Source organism: Anguilla anguilla, chromosome 7, assembly GCF_013347855.1.
Source record: "Anguilla anguilla isolate fAngAng1 chromosome 7, fAngAng1.pri, whole genome shotgun sequence".
NCBI classification, from domain to species: domain Eukaryota; kingdom Metazoa; phylum Chordata; class Actinopteri; order Anguilliformes; family Anguillidae; genus Anguilla; species Anguilla anguilla.
Genome location: NC_049207.1, coordinates 6,989,269 through 7,013,708, shown reverse-complemented (window position 1 = coordinate 7,013,708; position 24,440 = coordinate 6,989,269). Strand labels below are relative to the sequence as shown.

Below are 24,440 nucleotides of genomic sequence, written 5' to 3'. Positions count from 1 at the left end.
GTAGCTTTCGCTAATGTTATTTTGTGATTTGGCACCAGTCTCATAACGGCGTTATATCTTGATAAACCTGCCAGTGTTTTTAAATAATTTTTTTATCCCTGTCTTTGAAAACTTTTGAGTGTGTGGACTAGCGAATGTTCTGAACACTTCATAGCTGTACTCTGGTCCAACTTTCCTAAGATTCAGGCAGCCAGCGAATCTGTCACCGGAAATAACCTTTATTTTATGCCTGTTACAGTGATCAAGAACAGACATTTATTTAATTTTATCTCTCTTTTTTTTGGCATTTTATGTGAAATCAGAAGATACTACGTGTGCAAGTGGATACATAGTTTTCCAATGAAAACGCTTCTATTAGTTTGTTTATTAGCTGAAACAAAAGTTAAAGATGAAATATAAAGAGAATGTACTATTCTATTCTATCTATTCATGTCCTGTAATTATTTTTGTTTTAACTGAGTGTTTTGCTATTGCACGCATAGTATATAAACAACATTTGCATATTAATTATTCCATCCTGTTTTATTAGTACATCTGGCATATTCCTATGTCCAGTAGTTCCTAAGTGAGTTGCACAGTACTACAAACCCCACCCTCTCTGTCCCATAGTGTACTAAATACCCCACCCTCTTTACTCCATACCTCTCTTTGCTGCTAAATAATCTCACCTTTGCATGATCAGAAAACCGCACAAGCTCTGTTTATAAAACCTAATCTTTCCTCCGCGTTCAGTACAAAAAGCCCAGCGCGCTTTCTCTCGTACAGTGTCAAACCCCCACCCCCTTTTTTATTTTTATTTTTATTTTTTCTGTACCGCTGCTGGTCCCTACACCGTACATGAGCCCGTGCGCCTCGTCAGGAAACAGCAACAATCATTCCCCCCCCCCCTCAGTTAAGCCCCCAAGCTGTCAATCAATCAGCCTCACAGACTAAAGACCAAGGTGCGCTAAGATGGCCGAACGTAGGGACATGTGGAACACTAACGCCACAGCTGCGTTCAGTCCAGACCCCATCTGTCCCAGATTGCTTTGCAGAAAGAAGGGGATCAGCCGCGTGTGGGGAGCCATAATGCGGTGTATTAAAATATAGGGCCCACAGGAGGAGAGAGAATTGCGGCCAGTTTGAGCTGCGGACAAGTCGAACTTCGCGTGGGATACGCACAGACGACATGCACAAATACGCACTCTCTTATACAGGCATGGCGCTGAACGTTGCATGTAGCCTGATGACAAAATGGAGGCATTGTTGTCGGATAGATACGGGTATAGACTGTGGAAAGAATTACGCGCACACAAGTTCTTTGTCTCAGCTGAAGATTGTTCTTTGAGCTTTCTTGAAATTCACGCTGTCTTTGAATTACAGACACTTGAATTATACGTTGCATGAAAGTGGCAGAATCTATTTTTGTCACCCGCGTTCGCCTGCTTGTGAAGAGACAGACGGCTGCCGTGTTGAGCTTCTCAAATGAGACTTCATAAGTGGCTGGTCACTGGTTCTGATGTCACAGCTGAACGGAGCACCTTTGCTCTGGATCTCTATGGTTTTACGCAGATAGGGTTCTGGGGAGAACAAAGAGGATCACTTCCTGTCCAACCGCGGGCATTCAGCTGCATGGATAAAAACTGATGCCACTCCTCTTCTTTCTTACTGTAATTCTTTTTTTTTTTTTTTTTTTAACTACCTTCCAATTTGAACATTCACTCCCTTTGTCCTCAGCTTGTTTGATCTGAGAGGGCCAGAGCAGGAGTGTGTTCGGCTGCAGTGCGTCTGAAATGAGACAATAGGGCTAGAGCGTTCTCTGTGTGTGTTTGTGTGTGTGTGTGTGTGTGTGTGTGTGCACGCACTGCATGTGTGTGTGAAGCGTTTCCGGGAGACCGAGGTCACACACTGGCAGTCAGGGAGGCCGTGGCCCGATTTCACGCTTCAAACCATCGGCTGCGTGTCCGGGCCAAGTCGGCCCCGCCCACTCGGATGGACGCGATTGGCTGGTCCGCGTGACGAAAGCGCAGGCGGGGTTAGGGACGCAGGGACGCAGCCGACTGTCCTGCGGGGGCTGACGGGTGGAGATTATTGGGCGGCCTGGCACGAGGGCTGACCCTCGGGTTCGAGTTTCCCGCAGCTCGACGGATCGCTCGTTAGCTCGTCCGAGCGGAGATCGTCTCCGCTGAGCGTCTGAGCCCTGGCAACAGCAGGCCCCGCCCCCCCCCCACCCCCCCAGGGGGAAATAAAACGCCTGGGTCCAGAGGGCTTCAGACTGCAACGCCACCCACTAAACAAGCGTACAGGGCACATACACACACACACACACACACACATAACACACACACACACACATAACACACGCACGCACGCCCGGACACACGCACGCGCACACACACTCATCAGGACGCACGTACACAAACACACACCTACAGACACCAGGACACACGTACGCAGTTGCACATGCATTCACGTGTTTACGCAAGCACACACACACACACACACATAACACACGCACGCACGCCCGGACACACGCACGCGCACACACACACACACATCAGGACGCACGTACACAAACACACACCTACAGACACCAGGACACACGTACGCAGTTGCACATGCATTCACGTGTTTACGCAAGCACACACACACACACACACACACAGCATTTGCTCCCGCTCCCGGGCCTCCCCATAACAGAGAGGGGGTGATGTGGAAGGGGGTGACCTGGTTAAATTGGTGAGGGGCTGTGGCAGCCCATTCCCATCCACCCCTTCCTCCCCCCCCCCCCCCCCACAGAAGCATCAGCCTGCCGCTGCACCACACCCCCCCCCCTCTCCCCCCCCCCGCCTTACCCCACCCCCGCTTTATCCACGGGTGCTTAATTCTCTCTCTCACCCGGTCGCCCCACGCACATGATTACTGCACACAGGCGCGGTGCGCTGGAATAAAGCTGGCAGGGGCCGGGGCCAGGGGCCCGCTTTGTGGAGCTGTCAGCCCATAATCACAGGTTGTGTAGCAGCCTGTCAGTAAGTATAGGAGGGGAATATTTATAGAAATTGGTCTGGCTTAATTGCTCATACTGGGGATGGGGACTGGGGGGGGCGGGGGGAGGAGAGAAAGAAACCAGGCGCTGAACACTGCAGACAGCAAAGCAAGCTGCCTCTATTTTATTTTTCCCTCCTTTCTTCTCAGGATTTTTTTTACGCAGGTCTTCGGACTCTCCCAGCTGCTAGCCTTTTCTATTGATTAAAGTGTAAGCTACACGTATCAGTCTGTTTTTTCTCCTTTTTTTTTTTTTCAGCCTCGCTCCTCTTTTTAAAATGTTTTTTTTCTTTTCTTTTCTTTGCGCAGTCTGCTTTCAGGAGCACAGCCCGTTTTGTTTTGTTTGTTAACAGGAGATCTGTCTGTGCAGTTTATGGTTTATTCGCCTGGGTTCTGTCAAACGCGCACAACCAGTGGAGCGGTCGGGTCAGGGTCGAATGGAACGGTCGTCGGGCCGTTCCCTACGGTGAGCCTGTGGCGATCAGAATGTCGGTATGCCGCGGCCACCAGTTCCGGTTCCCCGCCCCCGCCAGAATGTACCGAGCAGGACCTCTCCACTTCGTTTTAAAAGCCGTCCAGTGTCGGAGACCCAGTGTTCCGCTGTAACCGCGGTAACCCGTTCGAGCACGGGCGGAGCCGCACCCCTCTGCGGTAGCGAGCGCTCTCAGACGCCCCCGCTGTCACGCGCCGGTCGTGTGTTTATTAAGGGCCATGCAAATCTGTTATTTAGAGAACCACAGGCGTGCTTTCCTGCTCTTTGGGGTGGGGGGGGGGGGGGGGGCGATTGAGGGGCTTTCTGCAGCTCGATACGAGGGCGTTAGGTTGCGCCCGGGCGAGCACGGCCCCCCCCCATCTGCGCGAGGCCCCGCCCACGCCAGCCTCTACGGACGAGCGCCCCAGGGCCTTCGCCCTGTTCTGCGGCTCCTCTTTCTGGGGGGATTATTTCGAGGGAAATGATTGCCAGTGTAATCCCTTCCAAGGGTGTTTAAAGGAGGGCTGGAGAACCTGCTCAGGAGCTTAGTGTGGAGGGCCATTGACGCACTGAAACGCTCCGTCGCCTGAGAGAATGCACTCTTAAGTGTGGGTGAGGGAACCTAGAGAATGCACTCTTAAGTGTGGGTGAGGGAACCTATTTAGACAGGTTTTGCATTTCTTGTTTACCACCACCCCCCCCCCCCCTTTCCTGTACAGCCTGTTTCTTCCCCTGACGTTTTTTGGCTCCGTTTATTTTCATTTGTGGGTTGGAAAATGGATTACATTACACCAGGAGAACTGTTTTAGAGTACAATGAAGAGGCACAAAGACAATGTTTTTGCTTTGTTTTTTTTGACCATAAACAGAATCGTTTTAAGGAGTGAAATGAGGATGAACTGTAAAACTCAATTACCCTCGTAGCTGCCTTTTCAGAAAGTGTTCTGGAAAGACCAGATCTCAGTACCTTTGAGAACAAGGGTCAGGTTTTAGCTGCGTCTTCTTCTGGTCAGTAATCGAGCTGGGGCTCCAGGATGATTGTTACATGTCATATTATGTCAAAAGGAAACCTCCACAGGGAACAAAAAAGAAACATGGACTCAAAATACAGAGAGTGATAAATGAAGAATATCTCTCATTTGGTTCCCTGTCCAAAATCACTTACCCCTCTGCTACTTTGTGTTTAAAAAGCCGAGTCTTTTGTTTGCAAACACAATGGAGCAGTGCACTCTGGGATTGCTGGCTCGAATGTCTCCCTTTCTGAAGCGGCAGGGACTCTGTCTAGCGGTGTAATGTTAACAGTTGCTGATTTGCATTAATGTGTTTGCGTTTGTGTCTGTTTCAAGCAAAGAGGTGAGCGTCTAGCGAGCTTCCTGAGCTGCAAAGTAAATCTGACTGAAGAGGAAAATGGCTCCCGGAACAGAAGGTCTCTCTGGGCAGAATCAAGTGTCCCGTTTCTGCAGTTTGTGGGTTGTTTTCCCTGTAGTTGTGCCTTTAAAGGAGGAGGAAACTCGTCATAGCGTTCAGCTTTTCGTCCAGGATTTTTTATCCTTTTTTTTCTTTTTTTTTGGTCATAATTCCAGGTGTGAAGGCTCAGAAGAAGATGCCGGCAGTTGCACAGATAAAGCACCCATCTGCAGCGTTCTTGGGAAAAACTTTCACCGAGCGACTTTGGAAAAACCCCCAAATGTTATTTAATTTTAGCTTATCCAGAGTACATTTGGTCTCCACTTGCACAGGAACGATATATCCAGCTAATTAGCCAACCAGATGGCTAGAAGGCTGGCAAACTGAAGCTTAGCTGGCTGGCTAATGCAGTGAGTGCAATTAGGATATCTTGAAGAGCATATAATGACAGAAGCTACCTAGATGGTCTCAGCTGGTTTGACACTGACAGCTGAGACTGGATTCTAGCTCGTATCTTCAGTCAGCGCTAGTACCTACTTCTCTAGATAGCTAGCTAACGTTAGCTGTCAAACGAGAAAGCGAGTACTTTATGACTGCGTCATGTTAGCTAGCTAGATGCAAACTGGCTTCTGCGAATGGTCAGAAATTGACCAGAAACATTTGAGTAACAACTGCCAACTGGCACTTCGTTCATCAGTAATGGGTATCTTTTCTGAGTTGTTCCAAACAAGAAGAATTATTATGCATGCCAAGGTTACGAACAAATCAACTCAACACTTTCTGTGTCTTAAGACAGCTATGGGGGAAAAGTCCTTCACCTACCAAACAGAACATTTTGAAATGAATGAAAAGTAGCCATTCCTCTTTGGAGTCAGATAAAATTAGTTGTGCGGTTAGCTACCTAAACTTCGCACAGAGGCCAACTCGTCTTTCTTGACACAAAGAAAAATACGTTCAGGCAAACGAGGAACCGTTAACACCGCACCCCTGGATACTGATAAGGTAACTCCACTGAAGAACGAGAGACCGTTCAGCCACAAAACGTAAACAGTCCCAGTGTGCATCGCTCTATTTAATTTGTGAACAAAGGGGTCACATTTCTAACTACTGTTTAAAAAAATAATAATAATTTTAAGCAATTCAGGGCCTGGAGCCAAATGAACAAGATTCCTAATTTATTATTCTCTGCATTTTGTGTTTTTATTTAGTTATTTATATATTTGTTGGGTTTTTTTTTTTTTTTTTTTTTTTACATTGGGAGTTTGATGTTGTTTTTGGCTGGTCCACAACAGCGGGGCCAGCCCTATAAACGCGAATGTCTGTGACTGAGTGAGTGATGAAGTTACACCATTGGTCGGCGGGATCACGTGCGTTAGGTCCAGCCATATACTAGGTTTTGACCTGGTCTTGTTATTCAGGACCAGCGAACAGATGAGTGTGAATCTGAGAGCACAGAATCTTACAGGGAGCCGCAGGGAACAGAGAGGCAAAGGGATTCCTGACTAAAGAGGGGCGGAAAAATGGCGACTGATGCTGTTAGTTCACTTCAAATCTCACCTTCTGAAAACAGGTATTCTGCAGTGCACAGATGCCTGTCATTAATTTAACAGAAGTGAACTCGTTGCTGTCAGAAAACTTATCAATATATCAAGTTTTAAAATACTCATAACACGCAGGAAATCATAATAAACCGTAGCATGTCATTATAAAATTCAATTCGTATTTCAAATATAAACATTTTTGAATTAGCTGTATAGATTTTCTGTCTCAAACACGACACAAATCAGTGTCACATATCGCAGTGAGCTCTTGTGTCCATGACAGGCCAATTTTATATAATTTTATATAACCAAATTATATTAAATCTTTTTTTTTTGCATGTCTTCCTTTATATGAGATCATATGCATCCTTTTATGTTGTCTTGGCCCGTGATAAAGTATGAGGAATGGCACCTGTCGTGGTTGCATATTAATATTAATATTGCTCTCCCTTCACTGTTAATCAATAAAAGCACACTGTACCTCAGAACAAGGCCAAGCAGACCTAACGCACATCATGAATCCAAAACCACTCAAATAAAAAATAAAAAAAACTAACCTTTTCGGTTTGAAAATATTTTTCACTGGACATTTCCTCAAAGTAAAAAAAAAAAGAAAGAAAAAGACTAACGGTGTGGGCGTCTAAAAGTGTTATTGCCTCAAATCCCACCGTCTCCATTGTTATATTCAAATAAGATTCGTATTTAATGGGAAATTAATGTTTCTCAAGAAATGATTCGGTACTCAGACCTTGCTATTCACCAAAGTAGCGATGCTCGTAATTCATTATTGACTACGAGTTTTTATTTTTATTTTTTTATTTTGGTGGAACATCCAGAGTCCTATAAAACTCACGGAGTTAAAAGGCTTGTAGCTCTGGTTTGTTTATCTTTGCCTTTTTATGGCATTATTATGTTTTTATGTGTATTACTTTAAAAGGGCAATGCTGATCATCCTGCTATTCAGTCTATTGTTCAGCCATATTGAATAATCTAGAGCGCATAGGAGTACTTTATTGAGCCCTTTAGCATTTTAGAGCTGCAGTATATCCTAATATAAAAATATACCTACAACAGTGAATTTGAGTGTGTATCTAATGTTTAGGGGAACGGACAGTGGTCCAGATTGCTTAGCAGTCATCTCTCAAGCATATTTCACCCCACAGTTGTTTTGATCATTATTGAATGAGATAATCGCTGAGATTTTTCTTCTGTAAAATTGGATGCAAACCAAGTTAAAGACTACTGACAGGGGCATGCAAGCTTTTTTTTTGTTTGCTTTGCACAGAATGTGCACCTGTGTGCTAATAGCCTGTGAGTGTCTCCTGGGGCTTCCCATACATTCCACCAATTAGGGAAGTGCGCGCCCAGCGTGTGGAGATGAAAGGGAACGCGGTCCGCGGTCCGCCTCACGCCTCACGGGTCGGGTTCTCACCGGGCAGCCGCTCGGCTCGTCTCCGCCCTCGGACCTGTTTTTGACGAGCGCCATCTTGGCTTGGTCAGTCCTTCTTCACTGCTCCCCCGGGTTCTAAGTTGTGTTCAGCCGCTTTTTTCCACCTCGAGCAAGAGCGAGTTTTTTTGTCTTGGAAATTACACTTCATTCGCAAGATTCGAAAAATAAGAAAATCAGTTTTCCCAGAGTTTTTTTTTTTTCTTCTTCTTTCTTTCTGTCTTCCTTTCTTTCTTGGCGAGGTTTGGGTTCTGTGGCATCCCACTAGAATCGGGAGCGGATTTCTGCACTCCATCTGTCACCCGGCAACCGGCTCTGATTGGCAGACGATCTCAACAGCTGACATCTGCTCCGGCTCATTCCCAGACAGATTTATGAACTGCAAGGCGCTTGATCATCTGACGAAAACCCTCAATTAAATCCGCAAACGGCCGTTCCTCCCTGCGCCTTTCTCCAGCTGATCCACCTGAGCTCTTAAACTGGAGGCTTCTTGGGTTTCCAGAACTTTCTGAGCTCTGAGTTCTGCTGTGTGAGTTTTATGTGGGAGATTTCATACGTACACCCCAATTTCTTTGGGAAAGGCCTCAAACGACCTGACTGTGCCTCTCACTTGGTGACTTGGAGGCCCGGTTTTTCGGTTTCGGGGGAAGGGGCGAAGCAGAGGGTTGCGGGTCGACGATGGTACGAGGGAGGAGTGGTGCGTTTATTGCAGTCCTTTTGTCGGGAAAGAGGCCCGTTCAATGTGAAACGGCTCAGGTCTGCCTAATTAGGTCATCCACTGCTGCACTTCTGCTCCAAGGAGGAGTGTAATTACCTTTTTGGCTCGGCCTGATTTTTAAAAAAGCTTGACAGATCGCCTTTCGGCCGGTCATAAGTCCTGCTAGCCCAGATACTCTCACACAGAGACGGAACACGAATCCTGAAATTTCGTGTAGCCACAGTTCATCTGAATATAACTGTGGTGACTCCAGTATGAAATGTACTTTTCTGTCTGTATTCAGAATATTCTCAAGAATTGTTGCTGCCATCACTTAATATATGCTGCCATACTAACGTGCTGCATTATTTTTGACAGTTTTTGTCGTAAGTGTGTGTACCCAAATCAGAATGGCCAGAGGAATAAGTGCTGGTTAAAAAAAAATCTTCAGTCCTCTCTCCACGCTCAGCTTGCTTTAGTAGACTGTGAATGTTCTGGAGATTGTTTATCTGGAATATTATTTTGTCGCTGTGTTTTGCAGGAGACGGCAGTAGACAGCTCTTTTGTGTGTGTGTGTGTGTGTGTGTGTGTGTGTGTGTCTGGTGATTGTCACGTTGACGCAGGTGACCGATTTCGCTCCTGGAGACAAATTATCGTAATTCACGAGCGGGGCGCGCCGAGGTCATCGCGGTCCGCTCGGCTCGGAGCGGGGTGGGGGGGGGGGGGGTCGCGTCTCGCGAATGCAAATCAACAAACTGTCACCCTCTTATCGTCCCGAGCGTCAGCGTGCGAATTGGTGTTTAGCCCTGACCGACCCGCCGACCAATCACAGTCCACGGCTGCTGTGTGCTAATGTACTCTCTCTCTCTACAGTCTCTTGTGTGTTGTCCTCTGTGTCTATATATACATGGTATATACATCCAGACTGTATATACGGTACATACTGTGCATCGACCAAGTCTCCACCTCCTCATTGGGTGTTCGCATCAGTACGGCTGTACCAATGACCGGAGAATTCTCGAGGCCCCCGGGTCTTGAATTTCCGGTCATCCCAGCGTACGCTGTTGAATCGATCGACGACAGCCGCTACCGAAGCCAGCTAGCGCACCGCACGCCGAACGGCTAACGTTCGTCATCTCGACTGCACCAGCCATCGCTGCGCGTAGTACGGTCGCGGTACCGTGTTTTTTTAACGGCTGTTTCTCCGGCTGCTGCCCCCCAAACGGTACGTGTGTACATCACTGCCGGCGCGTTCCGTTCGATGTCCTGTGGGAACTGAGAGGGGGCAGCGAAAAACCGAGCGATGTTTAAATACGGAGTTAAAGCACCAATTCTTCCAATTCCGATTTATTCTGCGCCTCGGCACTATTTAGAGTGGTAATTATGCAAATGTCAGCGGGGAATAATTTAGCGAGCGGAGTGAGTCAGAACCATTGTAAAGGCGGAAGCAGCCTTCCCACAGAGGAGGGAGAATGGAAATTATAGCACTTTAACGCAGAGGGGGAGGAAGATGCAGATCTGGTCTAAATCGCTTCATATTTATGCTGTGTGTTGTTTTTCGAGATTCTCACATCCACGATTGGGAGCCCGTTTTTTTTTTATCTTTGCAGCGAACCCCTCGAGAAAAAAAAAAAATTTAATTTACGCCCACATCGCTAACGGCAACGTCCTCTGTCTGGTGTGCCGTTTTATATATATATATATATATGTGAGGACTGTGTTAATTTTGGCACAGCTACGGTTGGTCGTTGAGTGGCCGCAGCAAAGAAACTGAACAGGAACCATAGACGCTAAAACATGTCCTAGATTCACACGTCACCTGCCAGGGGGCGGCCTCCATCCCGAGCAGGTCTTGGCCCCTCTTCTGTTCCCGTCCGAGCCTCCATGGCCCTAAAGCAGATCGCCAGAGAGGCATCTGGAAGGCAAGAGCTTTTTTGGGGGGGCATCTAGACCTGGAAAATGCGCCCCCCCACCCCCCCACCCCACCCCAATCGTGGATATGAGGATCCAGTGGCGTAGCGTTGCTGTGAAGTCTCCCCTCCTGTTGGGGCGTGGCGAGGTAGCAAGAGGTGACCGACCCCTCCACCCCTCCCCTCCTCTCCTCTCCCCTCACCACCCAACCCTCTCCCGGCCCCCCGCCCTTCCCGCCCCTCCCGCCCCGCCCCCTCCTCCCCGTTTGACCGCCCCTCTCTGGCTCCTCTTTTTTAGGTATGAGCGCTTTGCAGCTGCAGAACCTAGCTGCTTTAGCAGCGGCTGCGGCGGCCGCACAGAGCTCGGCCAGCCCCTCCAATGCAAACCCTCTGTCCTCCAGCAGCGGCGCCCTTGGAGCGCTGGCTAGCCCAGGTAACCCGCTGTGCAGAGGGAGGGAGGGGGAGGGGGAGGGGGGGGGGAGCCGCCAAATTCGGGACGTCCCGCCTCCTGTCTCTGCGTCACCCTCATCCTTCCTTGTTGTAACCCATGCCATCGTTTTTTTTTTTTTTTGAGGGTGGGGCCTTTTTCATCCGTCGCCTTCATTTTTTTCGGGAGGTGGTGGTGGGGGGGGGTGGAGCGGTCGTGCAGCGTCCATTTTACCCGCTCGCTCATGGGGGGTGCAGTTGGGGGGGTGTCTCTCATCCTTGTGGTGGTTGCGCTTTCATCCCCTTTCCTGTTCCCTTATTTTTAACGCCCGCAATCGTCCGTGACATCATGCCGTTTCCATGGCGCAGACCATCCCATCTCTACTCAGTCTTCGTTTCTGTCTTTGACGTCTCTCTCTCATTCGTTCTGAAGGTTGTCCTCTTTCAAGGTTCTTTATTCTTGGGTTCTTGTGCTGTACTGAGCTAGACATGCACACACACACACCCATCCATCATAAACAGTAGAACTGTAGCATTCTTTCCCTAAAGCCGTGAATTGCTGGCTCACCCTTCATGTCTGGTGCAGCTCTGTCTGTCTAGCCTGGAGTATCTCAGTCTCTCAGTCCTGGAGCAGCCCTGTCTGTACGGCAGATGCTATCTCAGTCTCTCAGTCCTGGAGCAGCCCTGTCTGTACGGCAGCCCTGTCTGTACGGCAGACGCTGTCTCAGTCTCTCAGTCCTGGAGCAGCCCTGTCTGTACGGCAGACGCTGTCTCAGTCTCTCAGCCCTGGAGCAGCCCTGTCTGTACGGCAGACGCTCTCTCAGTCTCTCAGCCCTGGAGCAGCCCTGTCTGTACGGCAGACGCTGTCTCAGTCTCTCAGCCCTGTCTGTACGGCAGACGCTGTCTCAGTCTCTCAGCCCTGGAGCAGCCCTGTCTGTACGGCAGACGCTCTCTCAGTCTCTCAGCCCTGGAGCAGCCCTGTCTGTACGGCAGACGCTATCTCAGTCTCTCAGCCCTGTCTGTACGGCAGACGCTATCTCAGTCTCTCAGTCCTGGAGCAGCCCTGTCTGTGCGGCAGACGCTGTCTCAGTCTCTCAGTCCTGGAGCAGCCCTGTCTGTACGGCAGACGCTGTCTCAGTCTCTCAGTCCTGGAGCAGCCCTGTCTGTACGGCAGACGCTCTCTCAGTCTCTCAGTCTCTGAGTGGCTCAGTGTGCGGTCAGCGCCTCACGTTCTCTCCCTCCGCAGGGCGTAAACAGCGCTGTTGAAGCCAGGCCTGTGTTTTCAGCCGCATCGCCTCGTCATTCTCTCTCTTTTTTTTCTTTTTCTTTTTCTTTTCCCTCCCTCCTTTCATGTTCTCTATCGCACTCCCATAAAAGCGAAAATAGGTGCATGGGGCTGTTGGGAAAATAGGTGTAAATGGATGCCACAGCTGCAGCCAGGGGCTGAGCGCGGGCCTTCGGTGTGCATGACGCTACAAATGGCCCTCCGCTGTGTCCTCACTGCACTGCGAAAATGAGCCGGATGCGCACACACACACACACACACACACACACACACACACACACACACACACACTCACACACACACACTCAGCACACTCACACACACACACTCGGCACACTAGGCATGCTCGCACGTACACACATGCTGCCGGATCAACTGCCGGCTCCATTGTGCACTGGTGTGTCTGTCTGTCTGTGTGTGTGTGTGTGTGTGTGTCTGTCTGTCTGTGTATGTGTGTGTGTGTGGGCATGCCCATGCGTCCGTAAATCCGTGTGCATACGTGAACGTGTGTGTGTGCGCGTGTGCGTGGGCATATGCGTGCATAAGTCTGTGTGTGCGTACATGAACATGTGTGCATGCGTGTGTCCGTGTATACATGCGCAAGCGATGCAGACGTGTTGTTTGCGCATACGTGCGCGCGTGCGTGCATGCGTGTTGGCGCGTACATGCATGAATGTGAGAGAGTCACACTCTATAGGCTGTCCCCCCCACCCACCCCCCACACCCCCCGGGTTCGCTCCAGTCTCTCCCAGCTCTGGGCTGCATGAGGCATACAGAGCTCTGCAGCCTTAGGATGCTCCAGACCAGGGAGCGAAATGCTCCCCATAAAAAAAGACAGATTGGTGGGCGATGTCCCGGGCCTTGTCCTGCTGATGAGGGGCTGCTGGGGGGGGTGGGCGTTCCTGGCTCGCGGAAATCGAAAGGGGGGGGGTGGGGGGTGGAGAATCGGCGGGTTTCACGCTTGCTTGCCTGCCTGCCTGCCTGCTGGCCTGCTTGCTTTGTGGCTGATGTAGTGTGCAGCTCCGTGCTTTGGCCATACGGTGGACTTCATGTTAACAGCCTCATGGCGCCAGTAGGTCACCCTGCCATTGCTGGATGGATGGATGGAGTGAGTGTGAAAGCGGAAAGTCGTATTTCTTATCAGTTAAAGCACACGCTTTGTTGTTCTTTCATGTAAACAGCGGTGGTTGCTTAGGGACAATACACAAACACGCGCACACACAGAGTTTTAAAAGGGGCAGTCGAGTAAAATCTACTTCATACAGTGCCCTCCAAAAGTATGGTAACGGTGGAGTGAAATGTTATTTTATACTTGAGACATTTCCATTTGAGGTCAAAACATGAATGTGAGACAAATGTACAGGCGATCGGCTTTTATTTCATGATATTTATGTGCATATACGTTTTACATTTTGTGTCAAGTCCCCCGATTTTCGTCTGTGCAACATTAATTTATCGGATGACTGACAGGTAGGTGTCAGCTGTTGTTCAGGTGTTTACTTTTGCATTGATTGTTCACGTATAACAGGGCAGCGAGTATCTGGTCTTGGTTTTAGCTTTTGTTTTCATCTGTGGAGATTGCATTTGGAGTCTGAGGCGTACAAAATCATGAAGATCAGAACACTACCTATAGCTGAAAAACAACTATTCTATCAGCTCAGAAGGCAGAAAAATGTATTAAGAAGGATAGCACTGAAACCGGGTATATCAAATACAGCAGTTTGGAAAGTCTTGAAAAAGAAAGAAACCACTGGTGGACTCAGAAATAAACACCGTACAGGTTGGCCAAGGAAGATAACTGCAGTTGATGACGGATGAACCCTAAGAGCTGTGAAGAAGAACCCTGAAACAACAGCCAGTGACATCACCAGTAGTCTCCAGGAAGCAGGGGGGAAGATACTGCAAGCCACCATAGGCGGAAGACTTTGAGAGCACAATTATAGAGGCTACACTGCAAGAAGCAAGCCTCTCGTCAGCAGCAAGAATGAAAAATCCAGATTAGAACTCGCAAAAAAAAAAAATACAGAGACAAGCCGGAAGAGTTCTGGAACAGAGTTTTATGGACAGATGAGACTAGAATAAACCTTTCCCAAAGCAACGGAAAGCCTAAAATGTTTGGGGAGAGGAACAGCCCATAATCCAAAGCATTCCACTTCATCTGTGTGAAATTTGGAAGAGGGGGTGTCATGGCTTGGGCATGTACGTCTGCCTCTGGAACAGGCTCACTTGTCATTTTTATTGATAATGTAATGAGCAATGGCAGCAGTAGGGTGAATTTGGAAGTGCGCAGACAAGATATCGTCTGGCCATATGCAAAGAAATTCTTCTGACACCATAGGCCAGCACTTCATCGGTAGGAAAATGTGGAAGGTTCTGGACTGAACAAGACGGTCACTTCCCTGATTTATGTCCAGTCGAACAGGCATTTCGCTCGCTGAAGAGGAGACTGAAGACAGAAAACCCCCTGATACAAAGAAGAGGCTGCAGTGAAGGCCTGGAAAGGCATTTCTATAGATACGCAATGTTTGGCGATGCGAATGGGTTGCAGGCTTGATGCAACTCGATGTCGTTTAATGATGTCATCTCTGCAACCGAACGCTAGACTTTATTCTTCTGAGTTCATTTGTTAACTTAATTCTGCGCGGCTGGTTTTCTCAGCACAAAAACAGCTGTCTCTGTAAAACACTAAAACATACACATGCAAACACCGTGAAATAAAAACAGATTTTCTGCGCTTTTGTCTCGTATTCATCTTTTGATCTCAAATCTAAATGCCTTGAGTATATTTTGCAAAAAAATAACAAATTCACTCTACCGGTACCATACTTTCTGAGGGCACACTGTATCTTGGGCAATGCTTTCAAAGCATTCAGCCAAGAGCTAAACCCCACACCAGTCTGCTGATATACAGTACAGATAGGGTATAGATCATTTTTGAGTTGTCGGTATTTGTTTCAAAACATTGAAACTCCACCGGAAATCGTATCTGCTTCCTCCCATTTTGGCACAGAGCTCTCCACCATGTCATTTTTGTTGTCCTCATTCATGCAGCTACTACTTCTTACGTATTTTCACATACTGGCAGAGTTTGACCCGAAGCGACCCATTCAGATCGTCCCAATCATCTCAGTATTGTGTCTGTGGCGTTCTCATTGCCTGGGAATTTCTGTAATTGTGAAAGTCTCACGCACACCTAGCTAATTGTTCCCCTGAGAACGCCTGATCTGAGCTCATTTGAGTCCTTTTTGTACTTTGAAATCAAGCGTTCCCCTTTAAAAATAAATAAATAAATCAATAAATAAATAAAGCATTTAAACCAGTCCTCTCTGTTCGCCCATAATCAGTTCATAACTTCTTTTCTCATTGCTTTATTCGGTGTGTCTGTGTGCGATCACTGATAATCAAAACATACGTAATACAGAATCCTCTCCTCAAGACACATTGTGTTACTGGGCTATTTACATATATTCACGTACTATGGCTCAGATGTTCAGTCATTTTTCTAAATGAGGGTGCTCTGCTACGAACTGGATAGCGTGTGTCTGTGCAGGAACCTCCGTGGCGCGATAGCTCTGCTGGTGTTGACACTCCGAGCAGTAAAGGCAGCGTTCAGAGCGCTGCTGAACGCGTTTGCACGAAGAACAGGCAGTTCAGGACACGGTTTTTAAAAAAAAAAACAGGAGCTCAGAGCTCACAGACAGAATGCTGAGGCAGCGGTACGGAAGGCCTGACGCTTTCGATGTGCCTAACGAGGAACGGTAACCCTGGCGACGAGGAACCCTGCCCGTCCCCGTCTCCTGTCTGACAGAGCAACGCTCGGGGGGGTAAAAATTCTGATTGGCCCATCGGGAATTAAAAAATAAGAACTTATGAAGCAGTACGAAATACATATCGGTATGAAAGGTTGCTTAGTAAAAATATGACACTGGTGTGCGGTATTGTCAGTCGGTTACTTGCTGCCACTGTGTTCGGGGGCGGCAGTGGTCCGTCTGACAGGAGAAAGGCCAGTGGGGGGTTCTTGGTGCAAACGCGTCATAGAGCCTGTGCAGGAGTGACATCATCGCCAGCACCCCAGGCTTACTGTGTGCACTACAATCTGACACCTCCTCTTTTCTGTCTCCCCCCACCTTCTGTCTTCTCTTCCCCCTGCTCTTTTTTTGCCATCTACTCTTCTCCTTTTCCTCTCTGCCTTCTCACCTCTCTCTCCCTTTCTCTCCCTCTGCCTCTCTCCCCCCCTTTCCCTCGCTCTCCCACTCTCTCTGCCTCTCTCTCTCTGCCTGTCTCTGCCCCTCCTCCCTGTCTCTCTTTCTCCTCACTCTCCCTCTGCCTCTCTGCCACCACCCCCCCCTCTCTCTCTCTCTCATGCTTTCCCTTGCCATATTCTTTTCCTCCCTGCTCTCTCTCTCTCTCTCTCTCTCTTTCTCTCTCTCTCTCTCTCTCTCTCTCTCTTTCTCTCTCTCTCTCTCTCTCTCTCCTCCCTGCAGCTGGTACGACGGCCAGTTCCAACGCCGGGGCCATGAGTTCTCTGACCTCGCTGGGCACCCTGCAGGGCCTCGCCGGCGCCACCGTGGGGCTCAACAACATTAATGCACTCGCAGGTAGCGTCAACAGTGAGTATTCACCGTTCATCCGCTGCTCCACCCGCTGCCCCCCCAACCCCCACCCCTCCCCAAACCCCCACCACCCCCTCCCCTCCCTCCCGCCCTCGCCGTGTGTCACGTGATTCAGCATCCCAGCCCCGCCGTCCAATCGCAGGCCGGCGCTCCCGGAGCCCGCCCGCCGGGGCTAGCATAGCCGCCCGCGAGCCCTTCTGGTGGAGCTCCCGCCAAAAAATGGCAGCCCCGCCCCGGAACCTCGGTCCAAAAAAACACCAGGCTGCAGCGAGCTCGCGCGCGGAGCAAACAGGGGGACAGATGGCCGCCATCGCGAAGGAGTCGAGTTCAGCTTCACAATTTTCAAGAACCGCTCCATTCTGTCGTCTTGGAAAGGCCATTTTAAGCGATTTGATTATAAAAACCTACTGGCGAAACGCAGACTTGAAATATCTGTTTTTAATAAAGATAAAGATCTGCTTGTAATACATTTGATTTGTCATCTAGTTAACCTGAGCAAGCATTGCAATACTGATGACTTGCTACGATAATAAAACAGTTGTTCACTCAAAATACGCTGTTTCTAGTTATGGAGGGAAACGCTGCCAGGACCTCCACTGACAGGAGTTGTACGCTGCAGTGAGTCGGGCTGAGAGCTCTATGTCATTTCTGGTAAAGCCTTGGCTTGCGATACAGCTCTTCAAACCTCGGCCTTTGTTGAAGCCGAATCAGTAAACAATTTTTTCGAGCGTTCTGTATGAGTAAATGGTCGGCCATCTTGTTTAAAAAAAAAAAAAAAGAAGGCAACAATACCTCTTACTCCCTCCTGAATGACTGCGTCTGGCAGTGGATGGTGGAGCCTCCGCAGACAGACGCACACAATGGAAACGCGAAGAAGAAGAATAGCAGCACCTTGCTGGCCTGGGTTTTTTCCTGCGACTGAGGTTCCCGTACGGGAAACGGGCTAGCTTTAACGGCTCGTCCCCAGGGGAGCGTTTCACCACCACGATTAGCGCTATTATTCTTCAGTGTAACGCGTCTTAAATACCACCCTGTTGCCAGCACAACAGCGTGTGGCTCGGATCTGGCTCCGTATGAGTCACAGGGAGACCACAGGCCCGCGTAGCACGAAGACGTAGCGTACTCAGCGCACGTAAATGTCAGCGAGGGACTGAACATTGGTTCATGTGAGGCCATTTTGTGCATCTTCCATCCCATCTACATCCTGGCACCGGCATCCCCCCCCCTCTCCCACTTGAGCACATATAGTACATTTCCGGGCTCTGAGTCGGGTGGCTTGCGGGTGCTGACCTGGACGCTGCTGCAGTTGGAACTGAGACTGACGGTCCTCCTGAACTTGTCTTTGTAAAGGAACAGAACCAATCTGGCTCTATAGTCGCAGCTCACCGTTATCAGTGCTGTGAAAGTAGTGGTGGTTTTTTTTTCTTTTTTTTTTTCTTGTATTGAAAATGCTTTACCAGACATATTTATTCCATAGAAGAGGAAACTAACCAAGCCGACAGCATTCAGCTTTTTGCTCTGAAGTGAACTTATCGGCCATTCGAATGGAGGCCGTCTATTTAGTGTGGCGCGTAGGCAGAGAGAATGAGAGATCGTTTTTAATGTGTGTTTAGACCGTCCTGTCTTTTGTTGCTGACACTAGTTTATTTTCTCCAGTCTTATAGGGATGATTTGTGGAACTGGCTCTTTGACAGTACATAGAGGCATAGTCAATGCCATAGAAGAACCTTTTTCTGTGGGGTTGGTCTTAAAAATGTGCAGCACAGGGCCGGACTTTGTAGTTGCTCTATGTCCTCAAAATACCTGTTAAGGAAATTCATGATGGAATAAAAAATGAAAAAAACATTTTTTTTTTTACATGTACACTCAGGTTAATGTTCAGAAGTATGCAGGCTGTTTTGTCCCTGTGCTCCTGTGCTTTCTCAAAGAATACCAGTAATTTACTGTAATTTACTTTTTACTGAGTCATCAGGCACAGGGGGAGAGGGGGGTTGTTGTATATGATTGGAGCTTTATTTTACCTTGAAAGCTAACGTTTGTTCTGATTGTTCGACAGCGATGAAAAGCTATTGGTTCTTTAAGGGGATTATTCGCGTTCTGGGTTCTGGGTTTTTACATATTTCAGTTTTAGTCTTATGTTTTGGAATGGCCCAGATAGTTTTTTTTTTTTTAATTTGTAGTAAATTATATTTTAGAACAGAAGTTCTCAATGAGCAGAGGCCGGTATTGGGACATTAGGGGATTTGTGGTCTGAAGCAAGAAAATTTCAACACATCTTGTTCAGTGCTGTTTTATTTCTAGGGGTTGTACGTGTGAACAGAATCATTTTATAGTTCTTATTCCCTATTGTAAATATTAATATATAGGGATTTATTTGTGCTAGGATTTCTTTCCTTGCAGTGGTCTCCGGTTGCGATCATATGTAAAAGATTAAAGGTTAGATTTTTTAAAAGAATAATCAGGTCATATGCACATGTACAACCCCTGGATGTATAACATCACTGTACGTGCTGTCTCAGAGTTATATAGGCCTACTTGTTTCTGAGTTCCTTAAACTACATTTCAGTACATTTTCTTGCTTTAAACCACAAACCCCACAATGCCCCTGTACCGTCCACTTTAAAACCATAACGTTGTCACAGACTATATAAAATATATTTTTTTTCCCAAAAAAACTGAAATAAATCTAACTGAATTTAAAAAAATAAAATGTGATGGATATTTAAAATGGAGAGGGATTGAAATCCGATTCGCTTACCCCACGTTTGAGTCGAGCCAGCAAGCCCGCTGGTCTCGCCCTGGTCTTACTGCCGCTGATTCCAGGCCTCGCCGCATAGCCCAAACGGCTTTACGATAAACCCCCCCCCTCCTCCTCACCCCCCCACCACCCCCACCCCTACCCCGCCCCCTCGATGTGCTCCACCGCTCCTCCGCTTTCTCTGGCAGTTCGCAGCCATCTCTGCAGTGTGCTCCTGTCGGATTTGGGCCTCGGATGGTGTGGTGTGGTGTCGTGGTCCCGTGTGCCTCGTGTGTGTTGTGTGTGTGTGCCTCGTGTGTGTGTGCGTGTGTGCGTGCGTGGCCTGCACGTCGCTGTGTGTAACCGTCGCTTCGCAGCTGGAGACGAGCGAGCTCGCATCCCATCGCACGCTCACGCGCGCAGACGCACCGCCTTTGACCTTTGCCGTCGTTACTTGGGGTCGTTAGCGTAGCGGCACAGCTGCCCCGATTTAAACCGTTGGCGCCGTTCGTTTTCTTAGTGCCCCAAAAGCAGTTGGATTAAGCCTCGTCTGCTGCTGTGGCAAAGCAAAAAAAAAAAAAATGTTATTATTCTAATTTTATTAAATTTTTTTCTAACATTTGCATTGCGGCCATAGCAGAATTCTCCAGTATCTCATTTCCATTCTTGGTTGAACCGCTGATTGGGGCAGCGGTTATGAACAGTGTGTAATTTGGCTCTGCGTGTTCGAACACCGTTTTTAATGCTAACACGCGCCGCGGTGCCCTCCTTTATCGTATCGGCTGATAAGGGGGGAACGAGGCCCTTTTTAAAGCAGGGCCTCGTCTCCCCGGTCTTCAGAAGCCCCTTCAGATGAACTGACCTTAATATCTTTTCTCAAATAACCTCTTTTTTTCCCCCCCCCCTCCTGTTATTCTACAGCTTCTGCACTCGCTCTTATTAATCACCCCCGACCCCAGATGGAATGTTTGATGGGTGCGCGCATTTAAAATGTAATCTCGCTCGCGCCCCCCCCCCCCCCCCCCTTTTTCCTCCTTTGTTTCTAATTTAAGGGCATCTGCTATTTAATTTAATGTAAAAGGTCAGAGTTACAATTATCGCCGGGTGAATTAATGGGCTATTCCCGCGCGCGGCGGCGGTGGCGGCGGGGACGGCGGCGGTGGTCATTCATTCTCGGGGCTGAAGCCGGCCGTCTCTGAGCGCTCCACCTGTTGGGAGAGAGAGTCTGTCTGCCGGCGGTAAATCCCCGCTAACAACTGTAGCCTGTCAGCCGCTAACCCCATTACGGTCCCCGGTGACAGAGCGCGGGGGGCGGGGGGGGGGGGGGGCTACGAGTGTCCCGTAACGCCGTGATTGGTGTTTGGTGCGATTCGTCGGCCTGTGGAGGGGGGGGAGAGACATGGCGCATTTGCATAGCTGATTTGGCCGGCGATGGGAAGGCCCATTAATTTGGCGGGTGGCGGGCGGCGGCGCCGCGGCCTTGTAGAGCGGCGAGCCCCGAAAAGAGGCCTCGAGTAGCGGGCCCGCGGGTTCGCGCGGCGGGGTCGCCGTGGTTACCGGGGCCGTCGCCCCGGCAGCGACCCCAAAACGAGGCCCCCCTGCCGAGCTGTCCGCTTGACGCGTGCACGGGCGGTCCGAGCTCTCCATTCGCCTCTGTGTTCCATGTGTGTGTGTGTGTTTGTGTGTGTGCCTGCGCAAATGTGTGTGTGTAACTGTGAATGCGTGTGTGTATATGTGTTTGTGTGTGTGTGTGTGTGTGTGTCTGTGTGTGTGCCTGCGTGAACATGCGTGTGTAATTGTGAATGCGTGTGTATGTGCGTGTGTGTAATTGTGAACGTGTGTGTGATTGTGAATGGCCATGTGTGTTTGTGTAATTATGAATGTGTGTGTGTGTGTGTGTTTGTGCGTGTAATTGTGAATGGGCATGAATGTGTGTGTTTGTGTATTTGTGAGAGTGTGTGTCTGTGTCTGTGTGTGGATGTATGTGCATGTATGCATGAGTGTGTGTGTGTGTGTTTGTGTAATTGTGAACGTGTGTATGTGTGTGAGTGTGTGTGTAATTGTGAATGTGTGTGCATGTGTGTGTGTGTGTAATTGTGAATGTGTGTGTGTGTGTGTGTGTGTGTCATTGTGAATGGGCATGTGTGTGTGTAATTGTGAATGTGAGTGTATGTGTGTATTTGTGAGAGTGTGTGTTTGTGTAATTGTGAATGTGTGTGCATGTGTGTGTAATTGTGAGTGTGTGCGTGTGTAATTGTGAATGTGAGTGTGTGTGTGTGTGTAATTGTGAGTGTGTGTGTGTGTAATTGTGAATGTGTGTGTGAGTGTGTGTGTGTAATTGTCAATGTGTGAGTGTGTGTGTGTCTATTTGTGAATGTGTGTGTGTGTGTAATTGTGAGTGTGTGTGTGTGTAATTGTGAGTGTGAGTGTGAGAAACGCGATCTGGGGTAAAGCACTAATGAATAAGTGCAATCTTCTTTCTTTATTGTTGGGTTTTATGTAAAGTTGCTCAAATGCTCTCAGGTATGGCGGCCCTCAACGGGGGCCTCGGGGCCACAGGGCTGACCAACGGCACGGCGGGCACCATGGACGCCCTGACCCAGGCCTACTCAGGGATCCAGCAGTACGCCGCCGCCGCCCTGCCCACCCTCTACAGCCAGTCTCTGCTGCAGCAGCAGAGCGCGGCCGGCAGCCAGAAGGAGGGTGAGTCGCCAGGGTCGTTGGGGGGGCGCAGGCCGTGGGGGAGGAGGGGGACGAGGGTCAGGTCGGCCGATCGGGGGTTCGAGGGGGGACCGGCGGCAAGAGCAGAGTTTGCTTTAGTCATGTCTCTTCCGCTGTAACCAGTCCACCTCCCGTTTTTTTGGTCGCCCCAAAATGCCTAAACCAGGGCTGCCCGATCCTGTTCCTGGAGATCTACCGTCCTGAAGGTTTTCACTCCATCCCTAACAAAGCACGCCTCATTCAACAGCTATAGATCTCCTTGAGCTGCTAATTAGTAGAATTAGTTGTGCCAAATTAGGGTTGAAATAAAAACTTACAGGATGGTAGATCTCCAGGAATAGGGTTGGGCAGCTGTTCGGTCTACAACTGTCACTTTGTCGCCCCCTGTGGACGCTCCCCTAATTGCGCCTGATCTGCGTCTTCCTCCAGGGCCGGAGGGAGCCAACCTCTTCATCTACCACCTGCCGCAGGAGTTCGGAGACCAGGACATCCTGCAGATGTTCATGCCTTTCGGGAACGTGGTCTCCGCCAAAGTCTTCATCGACAAACAGACCAATCTGAGCAAGTGCTTCGGTAAGCCCTCCGGCGAGACACCAACGCTGGACCCGCCCCGGTTCGGTACCGCCCCCGGGGGCGAACCCCGCCCCCCCCGAACCCACCCGGTCACCGCGCGTCAGTAACGACGCCGCGAGCGAGGCGAATACGACAGCGGCGCGAAGCGTCGGCCCCCTCCGACACGTCTCATAACTCGCACCATTGACCGCGCACAACTGGAATCGATGGAACGGCGGATAAATCGAGCCGCGAATAATAATAAAAGCCGTGCCCCCCCCCCCCCCACCTGCCCCCCTCCACCCTCCCACCCCCCCCCCCCTTATCTTCAGCGGAGTGTCAATAATCAGCGGTCTGACTCCATCAGGCGCGATTGAAATCAGGGGGATCGTCAGGAGACGGCAGCGTCTCCCCGGGTCGCTCGCCCGGAGTTAATTCCCCCGCTGCCTCTCTCTCTCTCCCTCTCTCTCCCTCTCTCTCTCTCTCCCCCTCTCTCTCTCTCTCTCTCTCTCCACTCCATCTAGTGTTAAATTCAATTTGTGACCCGTCTGCCGGGCGGCCCTGTCTGTTTGTTTCTGCGGCAAATAAAGTCGATGCGCGCGCGTTACTCTCCATCGCATTATGATCGCCCGTTCGCTCAGCCAGGGTCCTCATCTGCGCCGGTCTACGGCACAAAGCCGTGAAGTCATACACAAATCTGTCCGTGGACCCCGGTTATAACATAACATGACGTAAGACGAGAACAGGCCATTCAGCCCAACACTGCTCGTCTATCCCTACCACTAAACTGTACTTAATGCTTAGTTTACCTAAACGCTATTATGGTTATGGTTCAGAATGACCCAAGCCTGGTGTGGTCCTTCAGTTTATTTATTTATTTGGCGGTAGTTTAGCCAGGGAGAACTGGTAAAAAAATAAAATAAATAGCGGTAAAACAATACTCCCTGCTCTCCAAGCTTGGTGAGCCTGTTTCTTTGTGCAGCAGCCTGTTTTACTCCCTCTTTGCCTCCCTCCCTCACTTCTCTTTTTTTTTTCTCCCTCACATTCCCCCTGCTCTTCTCTTTCCATTCCCCCTCCCTCTTCCTGTCCCTCTTCATCTACTCTCTCACTCCTCCACTCCATCTCTATCTACTCTCTCCTCTCCCCCTCTCTCCCTCCCTCCCTCTCTCTCTTACTTCCCCTCTCTCATTCTCTCCGTCTCTCTCTCACTCCACCATTCTCATTATCTCCATCTCTCTCTCACTCCACCGTTCTCTCTCTCTCTCTCTACCTCTCTCCCTCTCTCACTCTTCCTCCCTCCCTCCCTCCCTCTCTCTACCTCCCCAGGTTTCGTCAGCTATGACAATCCGGTGTCGGCGCAGGCGGCCATCCAGGCCATGAATGGTTTCCAGATCGGCATGAAGAGGCTGAAGGTGCAGCTCAAGCGCTCCAAGAACGACAGCAAACCTTACTGATCATAGCACTAGGGCTTTATCGCTCTCACATTAGCACTGCGAGGGTAAGTCCCCCTACCAGCCACGGCCGCCTCACTGGAGACTAGGGGAGGGGAGGGGAGGGGAGGGGAGGGGAGGGGGGGGGAGGGAGGGAGGGTAGAGGGTGTCTGACAACC

The 24,440-nt window shown here is 49.5% G+C and overlaps 1 protein-coding gene across 20 annotated transcripts in view; it reads left to right on the top strand.

The window, feature by feature from the left end:
* The window catches only part of celf2 (cugbp, Elav-like family member 2), a 178,190-nt gene that overhangs the window by 147,046 nt on the left and 6,704 nt on the right, over nucleotides 1-24,440 (top strand). For 6 of the 20 annotated variants that reach the window (XM_035427317.1, XM_035427311.1, XM_035427318.1 and 3 more), the window contains 5 exons: nucleotides 10,796-10,930; nucleotides 16,693-16,818; nucleotides 22,064-22,261; nucleotides 22,709-22,852; nucleotides 24,158-24,329. In XM_035427317.1, coding sequence (XP_035283208.1) covers nucleotides 10,796-10,930; nucleotides 16,693-16,818; nucleotides 22,064-22,261; nucleotides 22,709-22,852; nucleotides 24,158-24,285 — 731 coding nt within the window. In that variant the 3' untranslated portion in view covers nucleotides 24,286-24,329. The remainder of the gene's footprint in view (nucleotides 1-10,795; nucleotides 10,931-16,692; nucleotides 16,819-22,063; nucleotides 22,262-22,708; nucleotides 22,853-24,157; nucleotides 24,330-24,440) is intronic. The other 14 variants (XM_035427326.1, XM_035427324.1, XM_035427328.1 and 11 more) reach the window with 7 other exon arrangements.